This window comes from Trachypithecus francoisi, unplaced genomic scaffold (assembly GCF_009764315.1).
Source record: "Trachypithecus francoisi isolate TF-2019V2 unplaced genomic scaffold, Tfra_2.0 Lachesis_group9, whole genome shotgun sequence".
NCBI lineage: Eukaryota > Metazoa > Chordata > Mammalia > Primates > Cercopithecidae > Trachypithecus > Trachypithecus francoisi.
The window spans coordinates 58,820,246-58,834,490 of NW_022681474.1; the positions used below are offsets into that span (position 1 = coordinate 58,820,246).

A 14,245-nucleotide genomic window follows, 5' to 3' on the forward strand; every position below is an offset into this window, starting at 1 on the left:
GCAGGAGAATTGATTGAACCTTGGAGGTGGAGATTGCAGTGAGCCGAGTTCGTGCCAATCCACTCCGACCTGGCAACAGAGCAAGATTCCATCTAAAAAAAAAAAAAAAAAGCACAGACAGGCCAGGCACAGTGACACATACTTGTAATCCTAGCACTTTGGGAGGATGAGGTGGGCAGATTCTTGAGTATAGCAGTTCTAGACAAGCCTGGGCAACATGGTGAAACCCCATCACTACTAAAGATATAAAATTGACACAGCGCTCCCGGCTTTCCCGCAGTTCACCATGGATGATGATATTGCCGCACTCGTTGTTGACAATGGATCCGGTATGTGCAAGGCCGGCTTTGCCGGAGATGATGCTCCACGTGCTGTCTTCCCATCCATCGTGGGGCGCCCAAGACATCAGGGTGTGATGGTTGGCATGGGCCAGAAGGACAGCTATGTTGGTGACGAGGCCCAGAGCAAGAGAGGCATCCTCACCCTGAAGTACTCCATAGAGCACGGCATCGTCACCAACTGGGACGACATGGAGAAGATCTGGCACCACACCTTCTACAATGAGCTGCGTGTGGCTCCTGAGGAGCACCCCGTGCTGCTGACCGAGGCCCCCCTCAACCCCAAGGCCAACCGCGAGAAGATGACTCAGATCATGTTTGAGACCTTCAACACCCCAGCCATGTACGTGGCCATCCAGGCTGTGCTGTCCCTGTACGCCTCTGGCCGTACCACTGGCATCGTGATGGACTCCGGTGACGGGGTCACCCACACTGTGCCCATCTACGAGGGGTACGCCCTCCCCCACGCCATCCTGCGTCTGGACCTGGCTGGCCGGGACCTGACTGACTACCTCATGAAGATCCTCACTGAGCGCGGCTACAGCTTCACCACCACAGCCGAGCGGGAAATCGTGCGTGACATCAAGGAGAAGCTGTGCTATGTCGCCCTGGACTTCGAGCAGGAGATGGCCACGGCGGCTTCCAGCTCCTCCCTGGAGAAGAGCTACCAGCTGCCCGATGGCCAGGTCATCACCATTGGCAACAAGTGGTTCCGCTGCCCTGAGGCTCTCTTCCAGCCTTCCTTTCTGGGCATGGAGTCCTGTGGCATCCATGAAACTACCTTCAACTCCATCATGAAGTGTGACGTGGACATCCGTAAAGAGCTGTATGCCAACACAGTGCTGTCTGGTGGCACCACCATGTACCCTGGCATTGCTGACAGGATGCAGAAGGAGATTACTGCCCTGGCGCCCAGCACGATGAAGATCAAGATCATTGCTCCTCCTGAGCGCAAGTACTCTGTGTGGATCGGCGGCTCCATCCTGGCCTCGCTGTCCACCTTCCAGCAGATGTGGATCAGCAAGCAGGAGTATGACGAGTCTGGCCCCTCCATCGTCCACCGCAAATGCTTCTAGGCGGACTGTGACTTAGTTGCGTTACACGCTTTCTTGACGAAACCTAACTTGCGCAGAAAACAAGATGAGATTGGCATGGCTTTATTTGTTTTTTTTGTTTTGTTTTGGTTTTTTTTTTTTTTTTTGGCTTGACTCAGGATTTAAAAACTGGAACGGTGAAGGTGACAGCAGTCGGTTGGAGCGAGTATCCCCCAAAGTTCTACAATGTGGCCGAGGACTTTGATTGTACATTGTTCTTTTTTTTAATAGTCATTCCAAATATGAGATGCATTGTTACAGGAAGTCCCTCGCCCTCCTAAAAGCCACCCCACTTCTCTCTAAGGAGAATGGCCCAGTCCTCTCCCGAGTCCACACAGGGGAGGTGATAGCATTGCTTTCGTGTAAATTATGTAATGCAAAATTTTTTTAATCTTCGCCTTAATACTTTTTTATTTTGTTTTATTTTGAATGATGAGCCTTCGTGACCCCTTTTTTGTCCCCCAACTTGAGATGTCTGAAGGCTTTTGGTCTCCCTGGGAGTGGGTGGAGGCAGCCAGGGCTTACCTGTACACTGACTTGAGACCAGTTGAATAAAAGTGCACACCTTAAAAAAAAAAAAAAAAAAAGAGATATAAAATTTAGCCAGGCATGGTGGTGGGCGTCTGTAATTCCAGCTGCTCGGGAGGCTGAGGCAGAAGGATCACTTGAGCCCAGGAGGTAGAGGTTGCAGTGAGCTATAATCACACCATTGCACTCCAGCCTGTGCAGCAGGGTGAGACCCTATCTCAAAATAAATAAACGAATAAATACACAAATAAATAAATAAATAAATAAAAGCACAGACAACAACAACAAAAGAAATGGGACTGTATTAAACTAAAAAGCTGCACAGCAAAGGAAGCAATTATGAGAGTGAAGAGACAACCTGTAGAACGGTAGAGAATACTTGCAAACTATTTATCCAAAAGGGACTAATATCCAGAATATACAAATAATTCAAACAACTCGACAGCAAAACCAAAAATGAAAACAAATAATCTGATTAAAACGTGGGCAAAGGATCTGAATAGATATTTCTTAGAAGAATACATACAAATGGCTAACAAATGTATGAACAATGTCCAGCATCACTAATCATCAGGGAAACACCAATCAAAATCACAATGAGGCATCATCTTACCCTAGTTAGAAGGTCTATTATAAAAAATACAAAAAATAAGTGCTGGTAAGGATGCATAGAAAAGAGAACTCTTAGACATTGTTGGTGGGAATGAAAATTAGTACAACTATTATAGAAAACAATGTGGAGGTTTCTCAAAAAACAAAATAGAACTACCATACAATCCAGCAATCACTGCTGAGCACATATCCAAAGGAAGGGAAATCCATATTTCAAAGGGATATCTGCACTCCTACATTTATAGCAGCACTATTCACTATAGCCAAGATATAATATCAACCTAAACGTCTACCAACAGATGAACGGAAAAAGAAAATCTGGTAAACACAGTGGAATACTATTCTGCTATAAAGATGAAATCCTGTCATTTGCAACAACATGGATGGGCCTGGATGTCATTAAGTGAAATAAGTCAGACACAGAAAGATAATTACTGCACATTTTCACTTATACTTTGGAGCTAAAAAAATTGGGGCTCACAGAAGTAGTGAGTAGAATTATGGGCATTACAGGGTAAGGGGGTAGTGAGGAGGGGAGGATAGGGAAAAAGGTACAAAAACAGAAGAAGAAAGGAGAGGCAAAAAATCAGAGTTAATCAAATTCACAATAAAAATGAATAGCTGTGGCCAGGTGTGGTGACTCATGCCTATAATCCCAGCACTTTGGCAGGCCGAGGCTGGTGGGTCATCTGAGGTGGGGAGTTCAAGACCAGCCTGAACAACATGGATAAACCCCATCTCTAGTAAAAATACAAAAAATTAGCCAGGCATGGTGGCGCATGCCTGTAACCCCAGCTACTCAGGAGGTGGAGGCAGGAGACTCACTTGAACCCGGGAGGCAGAGGTTGCAGTGAGCCAAGATCATGACACTGCACTCCAGCCCAGGCAACAAGAGTGAAACTCTGTCTCAAAAAAAAAGAAAGAAAAGAAAAGAAAAGAAAAGAAAAGAATAGCTGTGATGGTAAACTTGACTTGGTCATAGGGTGTCCAGATCAAACATTACTTATGGGTGCATCTATGAGGGTATTTACCAGATTAGATTAGCATTTGAATCAGTGGACTCAGTAAAGCAGATTGCTGTCCTCATGTGTATGGACATCATTCAATCCACTGAGGGCCTGGATAGAACACAAGGCAGAGGAAGGAGGAATTAACCCATATTTTCTGCCTCATTATTGAGTTGAGACATTTCATTTCATCCTCTCCTGTCCTTGGACTGGAATTTACACCATTGGCTTCCCTGGTTCTCAGGCCTTTGGACTCATCCCAGAATTACACCACCAGCATTCCTGGATGTCCAGCTTGCAAATGACAGATTGTGAGACTTCTTAGCCTCCATAATCATGTTAACCAATTTCTCATCATCAATGTGTCTTTCTCCCTTACTCCCTGCTACTGGTTCTGTTTCTCTGGAGAATCCTAATACACTGGGAATAAACATTTCCCCAAGCCCATACTATAGATGTATATTAGTGTTTTTTTCAATCTTTTCAAATCTTAAACTTAAAAATATTTTATTTATTTACGATTTCCCCCAATTGGAAACAACTTGCATATCCCTGGGCTGGGGAATGGATAAGGAAACTGGTAAATCCATACCAAGAAATAGGAGTCAGCAATGTCAGAGGTGATACACTCCTCTTCAAAAAGTTTTAGTTCCCTGTTCTTTGTTGCTTAAGACCAACTTCCTTGTACTTCCTTGTCTCCCAGCTACCTGTTCTGTAAACAACCTTCCTGCCTTTGCCGTGCCCAGACAAGTCCAGATATGCCTTCCTGCCTAGTAATGGACAGTCCTCCTTCCTTCCTGCCTAATAGACCCTATTCAATTTTAAACCTTAGCCAATCGAGTTAGCTTAGATTGTGAGGTCCAACCCCAGCCAATGGAGAAGGGACACAGAAGTGCTAGGAACTGTATCAGGGATAACATCCCCTGCCCTAGCCCTCTCGGTGTACTCTTGTGATCGTGACTGGCGCAAGCTGCACCATTCTGCAGAAGTAAATTTGCCTTGCTAAGGAATTTTCTGCCTATGCACTGGTTTTCTCTGTGGTACCGGGCACTTGTTTCTAACAGCAGGAAAAACAAACAGAGGTATTGGTACACAAAACAACACAGAAGGATTTCAATTGCATTGTATTAAGAGATACCAGATTCAAAGACTACATAGTGTATGATTCCATTTATATAATATTCTAAAAAAGGCAAACATATAGGCCCAAAGAATAGTGGTTGCAAGAGGCTAAGAGTGGTGAGGGAATCTGACTTAAAAAGGTAGTATGGAGGAATTTTATTGACAGATGAAACAATTTTGTATCTTGCGTGTGGTGGTGGTTACACAAATCTATGCATTTTCAAAACTCATAAAATTATGCACCAAATAAAGAACTTTTCAGTATATAAAGCATAAATTTAAAAATGTAAATTTCAGTAAATGTTTCACATACTTTTACTCAAATATTTGCATTTTTTTTTTTGAGATGCAGTCTCACTCTGTCACCATGCTGGAGTGCAGTAGTGTGATTTTGGCTCACTGCAACCTCCACCTCCCAGGTTCAAGCAATTCTCCTGCCTCAGCCTCCCGAGTAGCTGGGACTACAGGTGCACACCACCACGCCCCACCTAATTTTTGTATTTTTAGTACAGAAGGAGTTTCACCATGTTGCACAGGATAGTCTTGATCTCTGGACCTCATAATCTGCCCGCCTCAGCCTCCCAAAGTGCTGGGATTACAAGTGTGAGCCACCACGTCCGGCCACATTTGCGTTTCTTTCAATTCTCGTAATAGACTTAAAAAGTTTTGCTGGAATGGAGTTGCTTATTTTTCTGTGTTATAAAAGGTAACTGATATTAAATTTATAGTTTCTGTCTTTGGCATTGTACTCTTTTTGTCTTGTACTCTTTTTGTTTTTTTTGGGACAAGGTCTCACTTTGACACCCAGGCTGTAGCACAGTGGTGCCATGATGGCTTACTGCAGCCCGGGGCTCAAGTGATCATCCAACCTCAGCTTCTTGAATAGCTGGGATCACAGGTGCCTGCCTACATGCCCGGCTGTTATTTTTAATTTTTTGTAGAGATAGGGGTCCCACTATAGTGCCCAGGCTGGTCTTGAACTCCAAGGATCAAGTGGTCCTCTTGCCTCTGCTTCCCAAATTGCTGGGATTACAGGTGTGGGCCACTGTGCCTGGCCCACTTGTCAATTTTCAAAAATTTATACTCGTTTAGTGGTTTAAATGTTTAAGTATTGTATACATGTGAGAGTTTATTATGTGTGATCTATGTATACCTCTATATTCCAAATTGCTCGGAATGACATGCTCTTTGGAATACTCCATTCTTTCTCTCACTGTTTTGAGATGCTGTGTTTACTACGCATTAAAGCATACTCTTAATCATGGTGTCTTATTTCCACGGAGCAGGTGCCAAACTACGTTGAGTAGAGCAATATTATATAGACAGATACAGATATTTCTTAGGCATTTTTTCCTGCTTTTTAAAACGTATACTGGGTGTTATTTAGGTTTTTACTTATTCCAGATAAAGTTGAGAATGCTTTTGTAAAGTACACAATACACTAAAGATCAAAGAGAAAAAATACACTCAAAAATTTGTTGATATTCTTTTAGGGATTTTGTCTTCCTAAGAAAGGTACAGATGGACTAAATGCATTTCCATTTAGTCAAGCAATTTTAATGTCACAGAGGAAATAATATGTGACATTTATTTTCTTCTTCTAGATTATGTCTATTTTCTCACTGAGCTACAATTCCCGTTTATTGCTTTAACGATTTTGATGAAGTAGCTTTCCTGTGGCACCTCCCCTTTTTCCCGCTCCCAAAGAATCGCAGATAGTGTCCAAGTCTTTTTGTATCCATGAGATCTACTTCCTAACATTTAAAGTGCAACTGACACGCAGCTGAACTTTTCTTGACGCCTCTGTGTCTAAACTGCACACACGCTGCACACAGACCTCCCTGCAGTGCACTCCTTTGGGGCGCCCTGGGAGCCAGGGCTGCAGGAAGCTCCTGCACCAACTCCAACCGCATCTGCCCACTGCCTAGCGGGGGCACCTATCAGCCAATCCCGAAGGGCTGCTCCCGCGGCCTCACGGGAAAGTTAGTTTCCAGGTTGGGCGCCTACAGCGCCAGGCTTTGCGCGTGGGCTCTGCGCATGCCTGGTCCGCCGGTTACCCCTTCAGCGAGTCTGCGTTTCAGCCTTTCCTTTTGTTTGTCTCAGGTTTTGCGTGGGAGGCGGTCCCGGGATTTCAAGGGTCTGTGCGCTCTTCTATGGCTAATGCAACCGGATGAGGGAGCGGGGTAAGCCTAGGCGGGTTGGGCAGGGAGGGAGAGGGTGCCCCGCGCGACTCTGGGGGCGGGCGGCAGGGGACCAGTGCCAGGTGGTGGCCAGGCGTCCCGGGGACCTCACAGGGGAAGCCGGGGAGGGCAGGGCTGCAGCACGTCTGCCATGACGCTAGGCCGGTTCGTCAAAGGCGCAGCCTCTGTACGGAGCGGGCTTCGCGGCGTGTGTTGCCCAGTTTGTGGGGGCCAGAGGAGGGCATGTGCGCTTGCGCGATCCGCAAGGGATCCGCGCGCTGAGCCTTGCGGGAGGGGCAGTTTTCTGGTCTAGCGTGTGAGCGTGTGTTAGGGCGGCGCGGTACCTGGGTGGGGAAGGGCGGGTGCAGTCGCCCCAGCGCCCCCCTGACCTACGGACTCCCTTCCTAGTTCTGCATTCATCCTCTTTAAGTTCCGAACTGCCCTCCAGTCATGTCCATCACTGCATCTTGGTATTTGCTGTTCCTCTGTCCTGATTTGATCTTGCCCTCAGGAAGGATCTTAAAGAATTAACGTAATTTCGGTCTGGCTGGGTGGCTGTCTCCTGTAATCCCAGCATTTTGGGAGGCCGAGGCCGGTGGATCACCTGAAGTCAGGAATTCGAGACCAGCCTGACCAACGTGGCAAAACCCCTTCTCTACTAAAAAAATAGGAAAAGTAGCCATACGTGATGGCTCATGCTTATAATCCCAGCTACTGAGGCGGAGAATTACTTGAACCCGGGAGGCGGAGATTGCAGGTAGCCGAGATCGAGATCGCACCATTGCACTCCAGACTGGGCAACAAGAGCAAAACCCCGTCTCAAAAAAAAAAAAAAAAAAAAGAAAAAGAATTTCTTCATTGTGCTTCATTTGTTAAAAGAAAAAAGAATTTTTTTTTTTTGTTTGTCAAGGTTAATGATTTGTTCAGGATCACAGTTTGTTAGTAGGGAAGACTGAAAGTCACATCTCCTGACCCCTAAGCCAGTATTGTCTACTTTTCCACACACGTCAAAGCAAGTTTAAAACATCCTTTTGAGAAATAGCAACAAAGTTAGATAAAGAAATTAAAACTGATTTTTTCCTTGAAGCACTGCCGCTTATGGCTTTCTGTGGAGTCACTCACCAGAGGTTAAGTAACATTACTGGAAAATCAATAGCTTAGTCCTATTTTTTACAATGGTTTTAGTGTTAATGTTCCTTCATTAAATGTATTAACTTGTTTGGCCAATATTGTCATTTTACATTTTTTTGCGAACACCGAGGGAGATTGAAATCCTTAAGGAAGCAAATATTTACTTTCACCAGGTGAAAAATCTTGTGCCCAAGAGCCACATGATTATGTTGGAGTTATATTAGGGTGGTCTTTCACCATTTCTACCGCCTATTCCGAAGTGTCAGAGAACATTGATATTTTCCCAGGGGGAGCATTATACCTAGTGGGTGTGTATAGCTTCTTAGGGCAGAAGAATCTGGGAGTTGCCAGGCAGGCCAAATCTTTCATGACCCCGTTTCTCTTTTTCTGACTCAGCTGTATCTTCAGAGTTGTCTCCATCTTTTCAAGAACAGAACAAAATGAACAAGGTAAGTTATTTATTAATTCTCTATTTTGCAGTGGACTTTGTGAAATTTTTAAGAGTCAATAGGGTTTTTTGTTGTTGTTGTTGGTTTTTGTTGTTTTTTTTGTGAGACAGAGTCTCGCTCGCTCTGTCACCCAGGCTGGAGTGCAGTGTCCCCATCTCGGTTCACTGCTACCTTGCAACCTCTGCCTCCCGGGTTCAAGCACTTCTCCTGCCTCAGCCTCCTGGGTAGCTGAGACTACAGGCGCACGCTGCCATGCCTGGCAAATTTTTTGCATTTTATTAGAGACGGGTTTTACCATGTTGCCCAGGCTGGTCATGAACTCCTGAGCTCAGTCAATCCTAGGTCTCCCAAAGTGCTGGGATTACAAGCGAGAGCCACCGTGCCGGGCCAGGAGTTAATATGTTAAGATGAGAAATTAGTAATAGATAAAAACTGAACAGAAAATAACAGATCAGTAGCAAGGCCAAATTAGTAAGTTGAGCATAGGTTCTTATGTTTCCAACAACCGTGGCAGAAAGGAAGACACTGGATACAGACAGACTCCTCTGAAGAGACAAAGACTTCCTGACAGATGCATAGAGACCCATAGTGAATAACCTTCCAGTGATAGCCCTGAAATGAGTGCAGCCTATTGAGTCAAACTGCTTTTTTAATTTTTATTTTACACAGGTTCCGATTTTCTTTTGCATGTAGTGTTTGATCAATTAAGTTAACATGTATTTTATTTATTTATTTATTTATTTATTTATTTATTTATTGAGAAGGAGTCTTGCTCTGTCGCCTGGCTGGAGTGCAGTGGCGTGATCTTGGCTCACTGAAGCTTCTGCCTCCCGGGTGCAAGAGATTCTCTTGCCTCAGCCTCCTGAGTAACTGGGACTATAGGCATGCGCCACCACACCTGGCTAATTTTTGTATTTTTAGTAGAGATGGGGTTTCACCATGTTGGCCAGGATGGTCTTGATATCTCGACCTCGTGATCTGCCCTCCTTGGCCTCCCAAAGTGCTGAGATTACAGGCGTGAGCCAGTGTGCAGGGCCAATAAATTAAAATGTATTTAATTTTTTTTTTGATACAGAGTCTCGCTTTGTCGCCAGGTTGTAGCACAGTGGTGCGATCTCGGCTCACTGCAACCTCCGATTCCCTGGTTCAAGCGATTTTCCTGCCTCAGCCTCCTGAGTAGCTGAGATTATAGGCACACGCCACCACGCCCAGCTAATTTTTGTATTTTTAGTAGACACAGGGTTTTACCATGTTGGCCAGGTTGGTCTCAGTCTGCTGACCTCGTGATCCACCCACCTCGGCCTCCCAAAGTGCTAGGATTACGTATTTTAATTTTTAATGAATCTTATTTCTACATGTGTAGCAGATAGATAGAAAACCCCTTAAATTTTAAATATAGAACTTAATAAATTATTACAAATCCATGGTGCAAATAATGAATACATAGGTCGAAACAAACATTGCCAGCACTCCTGAAGCTGCCGTCTTGTCCCCCTCACAATCCCGACACCTCCCTGCTCATTCACTCATTTCCATTTAATCTGTGGCTTCAGTGGGAGAGTTGAGTAGTTGTGACAGGAACCTTTTGGCCTGCAAAGCCCCAAATTTAATGATGTCTGATTTTTTTTTTTTTTTTTTTTTTTGGAGAGACTCTCACTCTGTCACCCAGGCTAGAGTGCAGTGATGCGATCTTGGCTCACTGTAGCCTCTGCCTTCAGGGCCCAAGGGATTCTCCTGGCTAAGTCTCCCAAGTAGCTGAAATTACAGGCACGTGCCATCACACCTGGCTAATTTTGTATGTTAGTAGAAACGGGGTTTCACTTGGCCAGGCTGGTCTCGAACTCCTGGCCTCAAGTGATCCACCTGCCTTGGCCTCCCAAGGGATTACAGGTGTGAGCCACTGTGCCTGGTGAGATATTTAATGTCTGACTTTTTACAGAAAAAGTTTACCAATCCCTAGATTAGTTTATTAAGTTTATTTATTGGTGGTGTGTACTATTTTAGATGACTTTTCCTACTTTGAGGTATGAAGATAATCTCTTTTGTTATCTTTTAAAATATTTATTGTTTTGGCATTCACATTTACATCTCTTTCATTGGAATGAGTCTCTACTTTTGTGTGAGGTAGATGTCAGATTCCTTTTTTTCATACAATTAATGCAGAATTGTTTTTGAAAACACTGTCCTTTTCCCACTGTTTTACATTGTGATATTTGTCGTCAATTGTGTGTACATATATGTTTGTGTGTTTTTTGGACTGTGTTCTGTTGGTTGGTTGTGCCAGTACCATACTTGGTGAAACATCTTAGCGTCTAGTAGCAGGTTTAACACATTTTTTTCTTCAGCAAGATCCTGGCTCTTCCTAGTTCCTTGCATTTCCATACAAATGTTGTTAGTATTCATAAAATAACTTGCTGAGACTTTCTTTGGGGTTGAATTGAACCTATATATAAATTTGGGAAGAATTACTCACCTTTTTTTTTGAGACAGTGTCGCCCAGGCTGGAGTGCAGTGGTGTGATCTCAACTCACTGCAACCTCCACCTCCTGGTTTCAAGTGATTCTCCTGCCTTAGCCTCCCGAGGAACTGAGATTACAGGCACCCACCACCATGCCTGGCTAATGTTTTTGTATTTTTAGTAGCGACGGGGTTTCACCATGTTGGCCAGGCTGGTTTTGAACTCCTGACCTCAAGTGAGCCGCCTGCCTTGACGTACTAGAATTACAAATGCGAGCCACCGTGCCTGGCCTCCAGTTCCATTCTTGATTATTTTCTTTCTTCAGTTTTCTGAAAACCGTCTGATTTTCTCTTGATGTCTTTGAACACCACTATATTATAAATGTCTCTGTAGTCCTTGTTTCATTCTTGATTTTCATATTATGCTTCATTTTTTTTTTTGAGTTGGAGTTTTGCTCTTATTACCCAGGCTAGAGTGCAATGGCGCCGACCTTAGCTCACTGCAACATCTGCCTCCCAGGTTAAAGGGTTTCTCCTGTCTCAGCCTTCTAAGTAGCTGGGATTACAGGTGCCGGCCACCACACCTGGCTAATTTTTTGTATTTTTAGTAGAGATGGAGTTTTGCCATTTTGGTCAGGCTGGTCTCGAACTCTTGACCTCAGGTGATCTGCCCGCCTCGGCCTCCCAAAGTGCTGAGATTATAGGCATGAGCCACTGCGCTCAACCTATGTGTCAAATTTAATATATTTAGGACATTTCTTGCTAGAATACTGTGTCCAACCTATTTTGCCCTAACTTTCCTGGTTTACATTGTGGCTCTTTTATCTGGGCAGCTGTTCATGGGGATAGGCAGAGGAAACATTTTTTTTCTTAATGAATTGGTGACCACATTTTGTTGTTCTATGTCCTATTGTCTGTGCCCTATTTGCATCCTGGTTTCTTCTACAGTAGTTTATGTAAATGTTGTTTTATCCTTTGCCGTTCTCAGTAGAATTGGTTCTGTAAACAAAACCTGGTCACGTAATTTCAGTATATGCTCACATCTCATCTTTGGCTCTCACTTTTTCACAGCAGTGATCCCTAAAAGATACGCCCTAGAGGATATCCAGAGCAATCCAATTGGATATCTTCTCCTATGTACCCTACAGATGTTTCAAGTATAGTAGTTCCAAAATCTTTCCATTTTCTACACATCCTTATTATTGTCTCTGAATTAAAGGATTAGAACCCAGAATATGTATTGTGATGAAGAAAATGTCAGGCTCTTTTTTACATTTTTAAATCCAAATGAGAATTAAATTAGAATTCATAATAAATGTACTGACAGTTTATTTCTGTGATTTGTAAATACAACTCTGTAGTTCACAGTAATATTCTTGAAAATGTTAAATGATCAAATACTTTGGAGACCATTGGTCTAAAATTACTCTATAACTCACTTGCTTGGCTTTTCTTCTCAAGACAGCACCAGGCCATCTCCTGTGCTGTCTGCCCTTTTGTTGATGTCTGCAGTGTGTTGCAGGCCCTCACTTTTGCTTGTGTCATCGCCCCATGCTTATAAAGAACATAACAGAGTGTTCTTTATAATTTAACCAACAGCTGTACTTCCTCATTGAAGCTCAAAGCAGAGCTAACTTTGCTCCTAACATTAGTCTATTGAGTTTGTACTTTCACGTTAGTACTTATAACATATTATCACATTTATTTTCTTACCATTCTGTGTATTCTCTGAACACAGGAAGATTTTTATTAATCTTAGTATTTCCAGCAGTGATGATAGTTCCAGGTACATTGTAGGAACTTCATTTTTTTTTGCATGAATTAATATCTTAATGCATTAATGGCAGAATATTTCTGTTATGATCTTTTTTCCCTAAAAGTATAAAGCAAAAAAATACTCTGTGAATAATAATCATGGTAAGGATTAGCCCATAGTTCTTTCTTCATGCCACCTAATTCTGAACATTTCAGGTAGAACAGAAGTTCCAGGGATCAGTATCATTTAAAGATGTGACTGTGGGCTTCACCCAGGAGGAGTGGCAGCACCTGGACCCTAGTCAGAGGGCTCTGTATAGAGATGTGATGCTGGAGAACTACAGCAACCTTGTCTCAGTGGGTAAGGTCTGTTCACTGTATCATTCTAAATAGCATTTGTTTATTCTTTTGATTATGAAGCATATGGGCAGTCTGTATAGTTTAATGATATTTAAGGTTAGGCTTCAGGAGTCAAAGTTGATTGATCACCTTTGAGCACCAGAAGATACTTGTGTTCACCTCTCCAGTGAAAATGTTCCCCTGGCAACTTGAAGCAGCCCCAGAAGCTTCTTCCTGCTTCAAAGGCCTGAGTTCTAGACTGCTTGGTCCAAATCCTAAATTATTTCCTGTTTACAGGGTATTGTGTTCACAAACCGGAGGTGATCTTCAGGCTGGAACAAGGAGAAGAGCCATGGAGACTGGAGGAAGAATTCCCAAGCCAGAGGTTTCCAGGTGAGTTAATATGTACTACACAGATTCACATCAGGGGATTTGTTGTTTCCAAGTAGTTTCCAATTCAGGGATTGGCAACTTTGGGACATTTTTCAAGAACATCTCCATAGGGGTCCTAACCTGTGGAAGTGATGGAGAATACCTAAATCAAACCTCCAGACACTACTCACAGAATTCCTCCTTTCTGAATCATTTTTTTGAATGTTTACTATTCTTACACCTGTCAATAGTTGAGTCTTTGCCCACCTCAACTTTACTGTTGTTTTTCTTGGTTATCATTTTTCTTAAAGCACTTTCAGTGTCCCACCTTACCTCCATTGTTTTGTGTTTATTCTGTGGTCATAATCTTTTTTTTTTTTTTTGAGACAGAGTCTTGCTCAGTCGCCCAGTCTGGAGTACAGTGGCGCGATCTCGGCTCACTGCGAGCTCCGCCTCCCGGGTTCCCGCCATTCTCCTGCCTCAGCGTCCCAAGTCGCTGGGACTACAGGCGCCCGCCGCCACACTCGGCTAATTTTTTGCATTTTTAGTAGAGACGGGGTTTCACCGTGTTAGCCAGGATGGTCTCGATCTCCTGACCTCGTGATCTACCTGCCTCGGCTTCCCAAAGTGCTGGGATTACAGGCGTGAGCCACTGCGCCCAGCACTGTGGTCATAATTTTTTATACACATTTTTAAGCTCAGCAAATAACTTTTGAGTACTTGCTGTGTGCTGAGGACAATGAAAAAAATTAGGCTGGGCCGGGTGTGGTAGCTCACACCTGTAATCCCAGCACAGGTCGAGGTGGGCAGATCACTTGAGGTCAGGAGTTCGAGAACAGCCTGACCAACATAATGAAACCC

At 43.8% G+C, this 14,245-nt stretch overlaps 2 protein-coding genes across 2 annotated transcripts in view; both read left to right on the top strand.

Annotated features, from left to right (window-relative positions):
- The first annotated feature begins 279 nt into the window (after positions 1-279).
- LOC117081956 (actin, cytoplasmic 1-like) lies at positions 280-2,019 on the top strand. The gene has a single exon (XM_033208302.1). The coding sequence runs from the start codon at positions 287-289 to the stop codon at positions 1,412-1,414; it is 1,128 nt and encodes a 375-aa protein (XP_033064193.1). The 5' UTR covers positions 280-286; the 3' UTR covers positions 1,415-2,019.
- Positions 2,020-6,750: 4,731 nt separating this feature from the next.
- LOC117081962 (zinc finger protein 33A-like) overlaps positions 6,751-14,245 on the top strand; it is a 54,531-nt gene continuing 47,036 nt past the window's right edge. The window contains 4 exon segments of the mRNA XM_033208307.1: positions 6,751-6,884; positions 8,409-8,461; positions 12,890-13,034; positions 13,310-13,405. Of these exon segments, the coding sequence (XP_033064198.1) occupies positions 6,872-6,884; positions 8,409-8,461; positions 12,890-13,034; positions 13,310-13,405 (307 nt within the window). The 5' untranslated portion in view covers positions 6,751-6,871.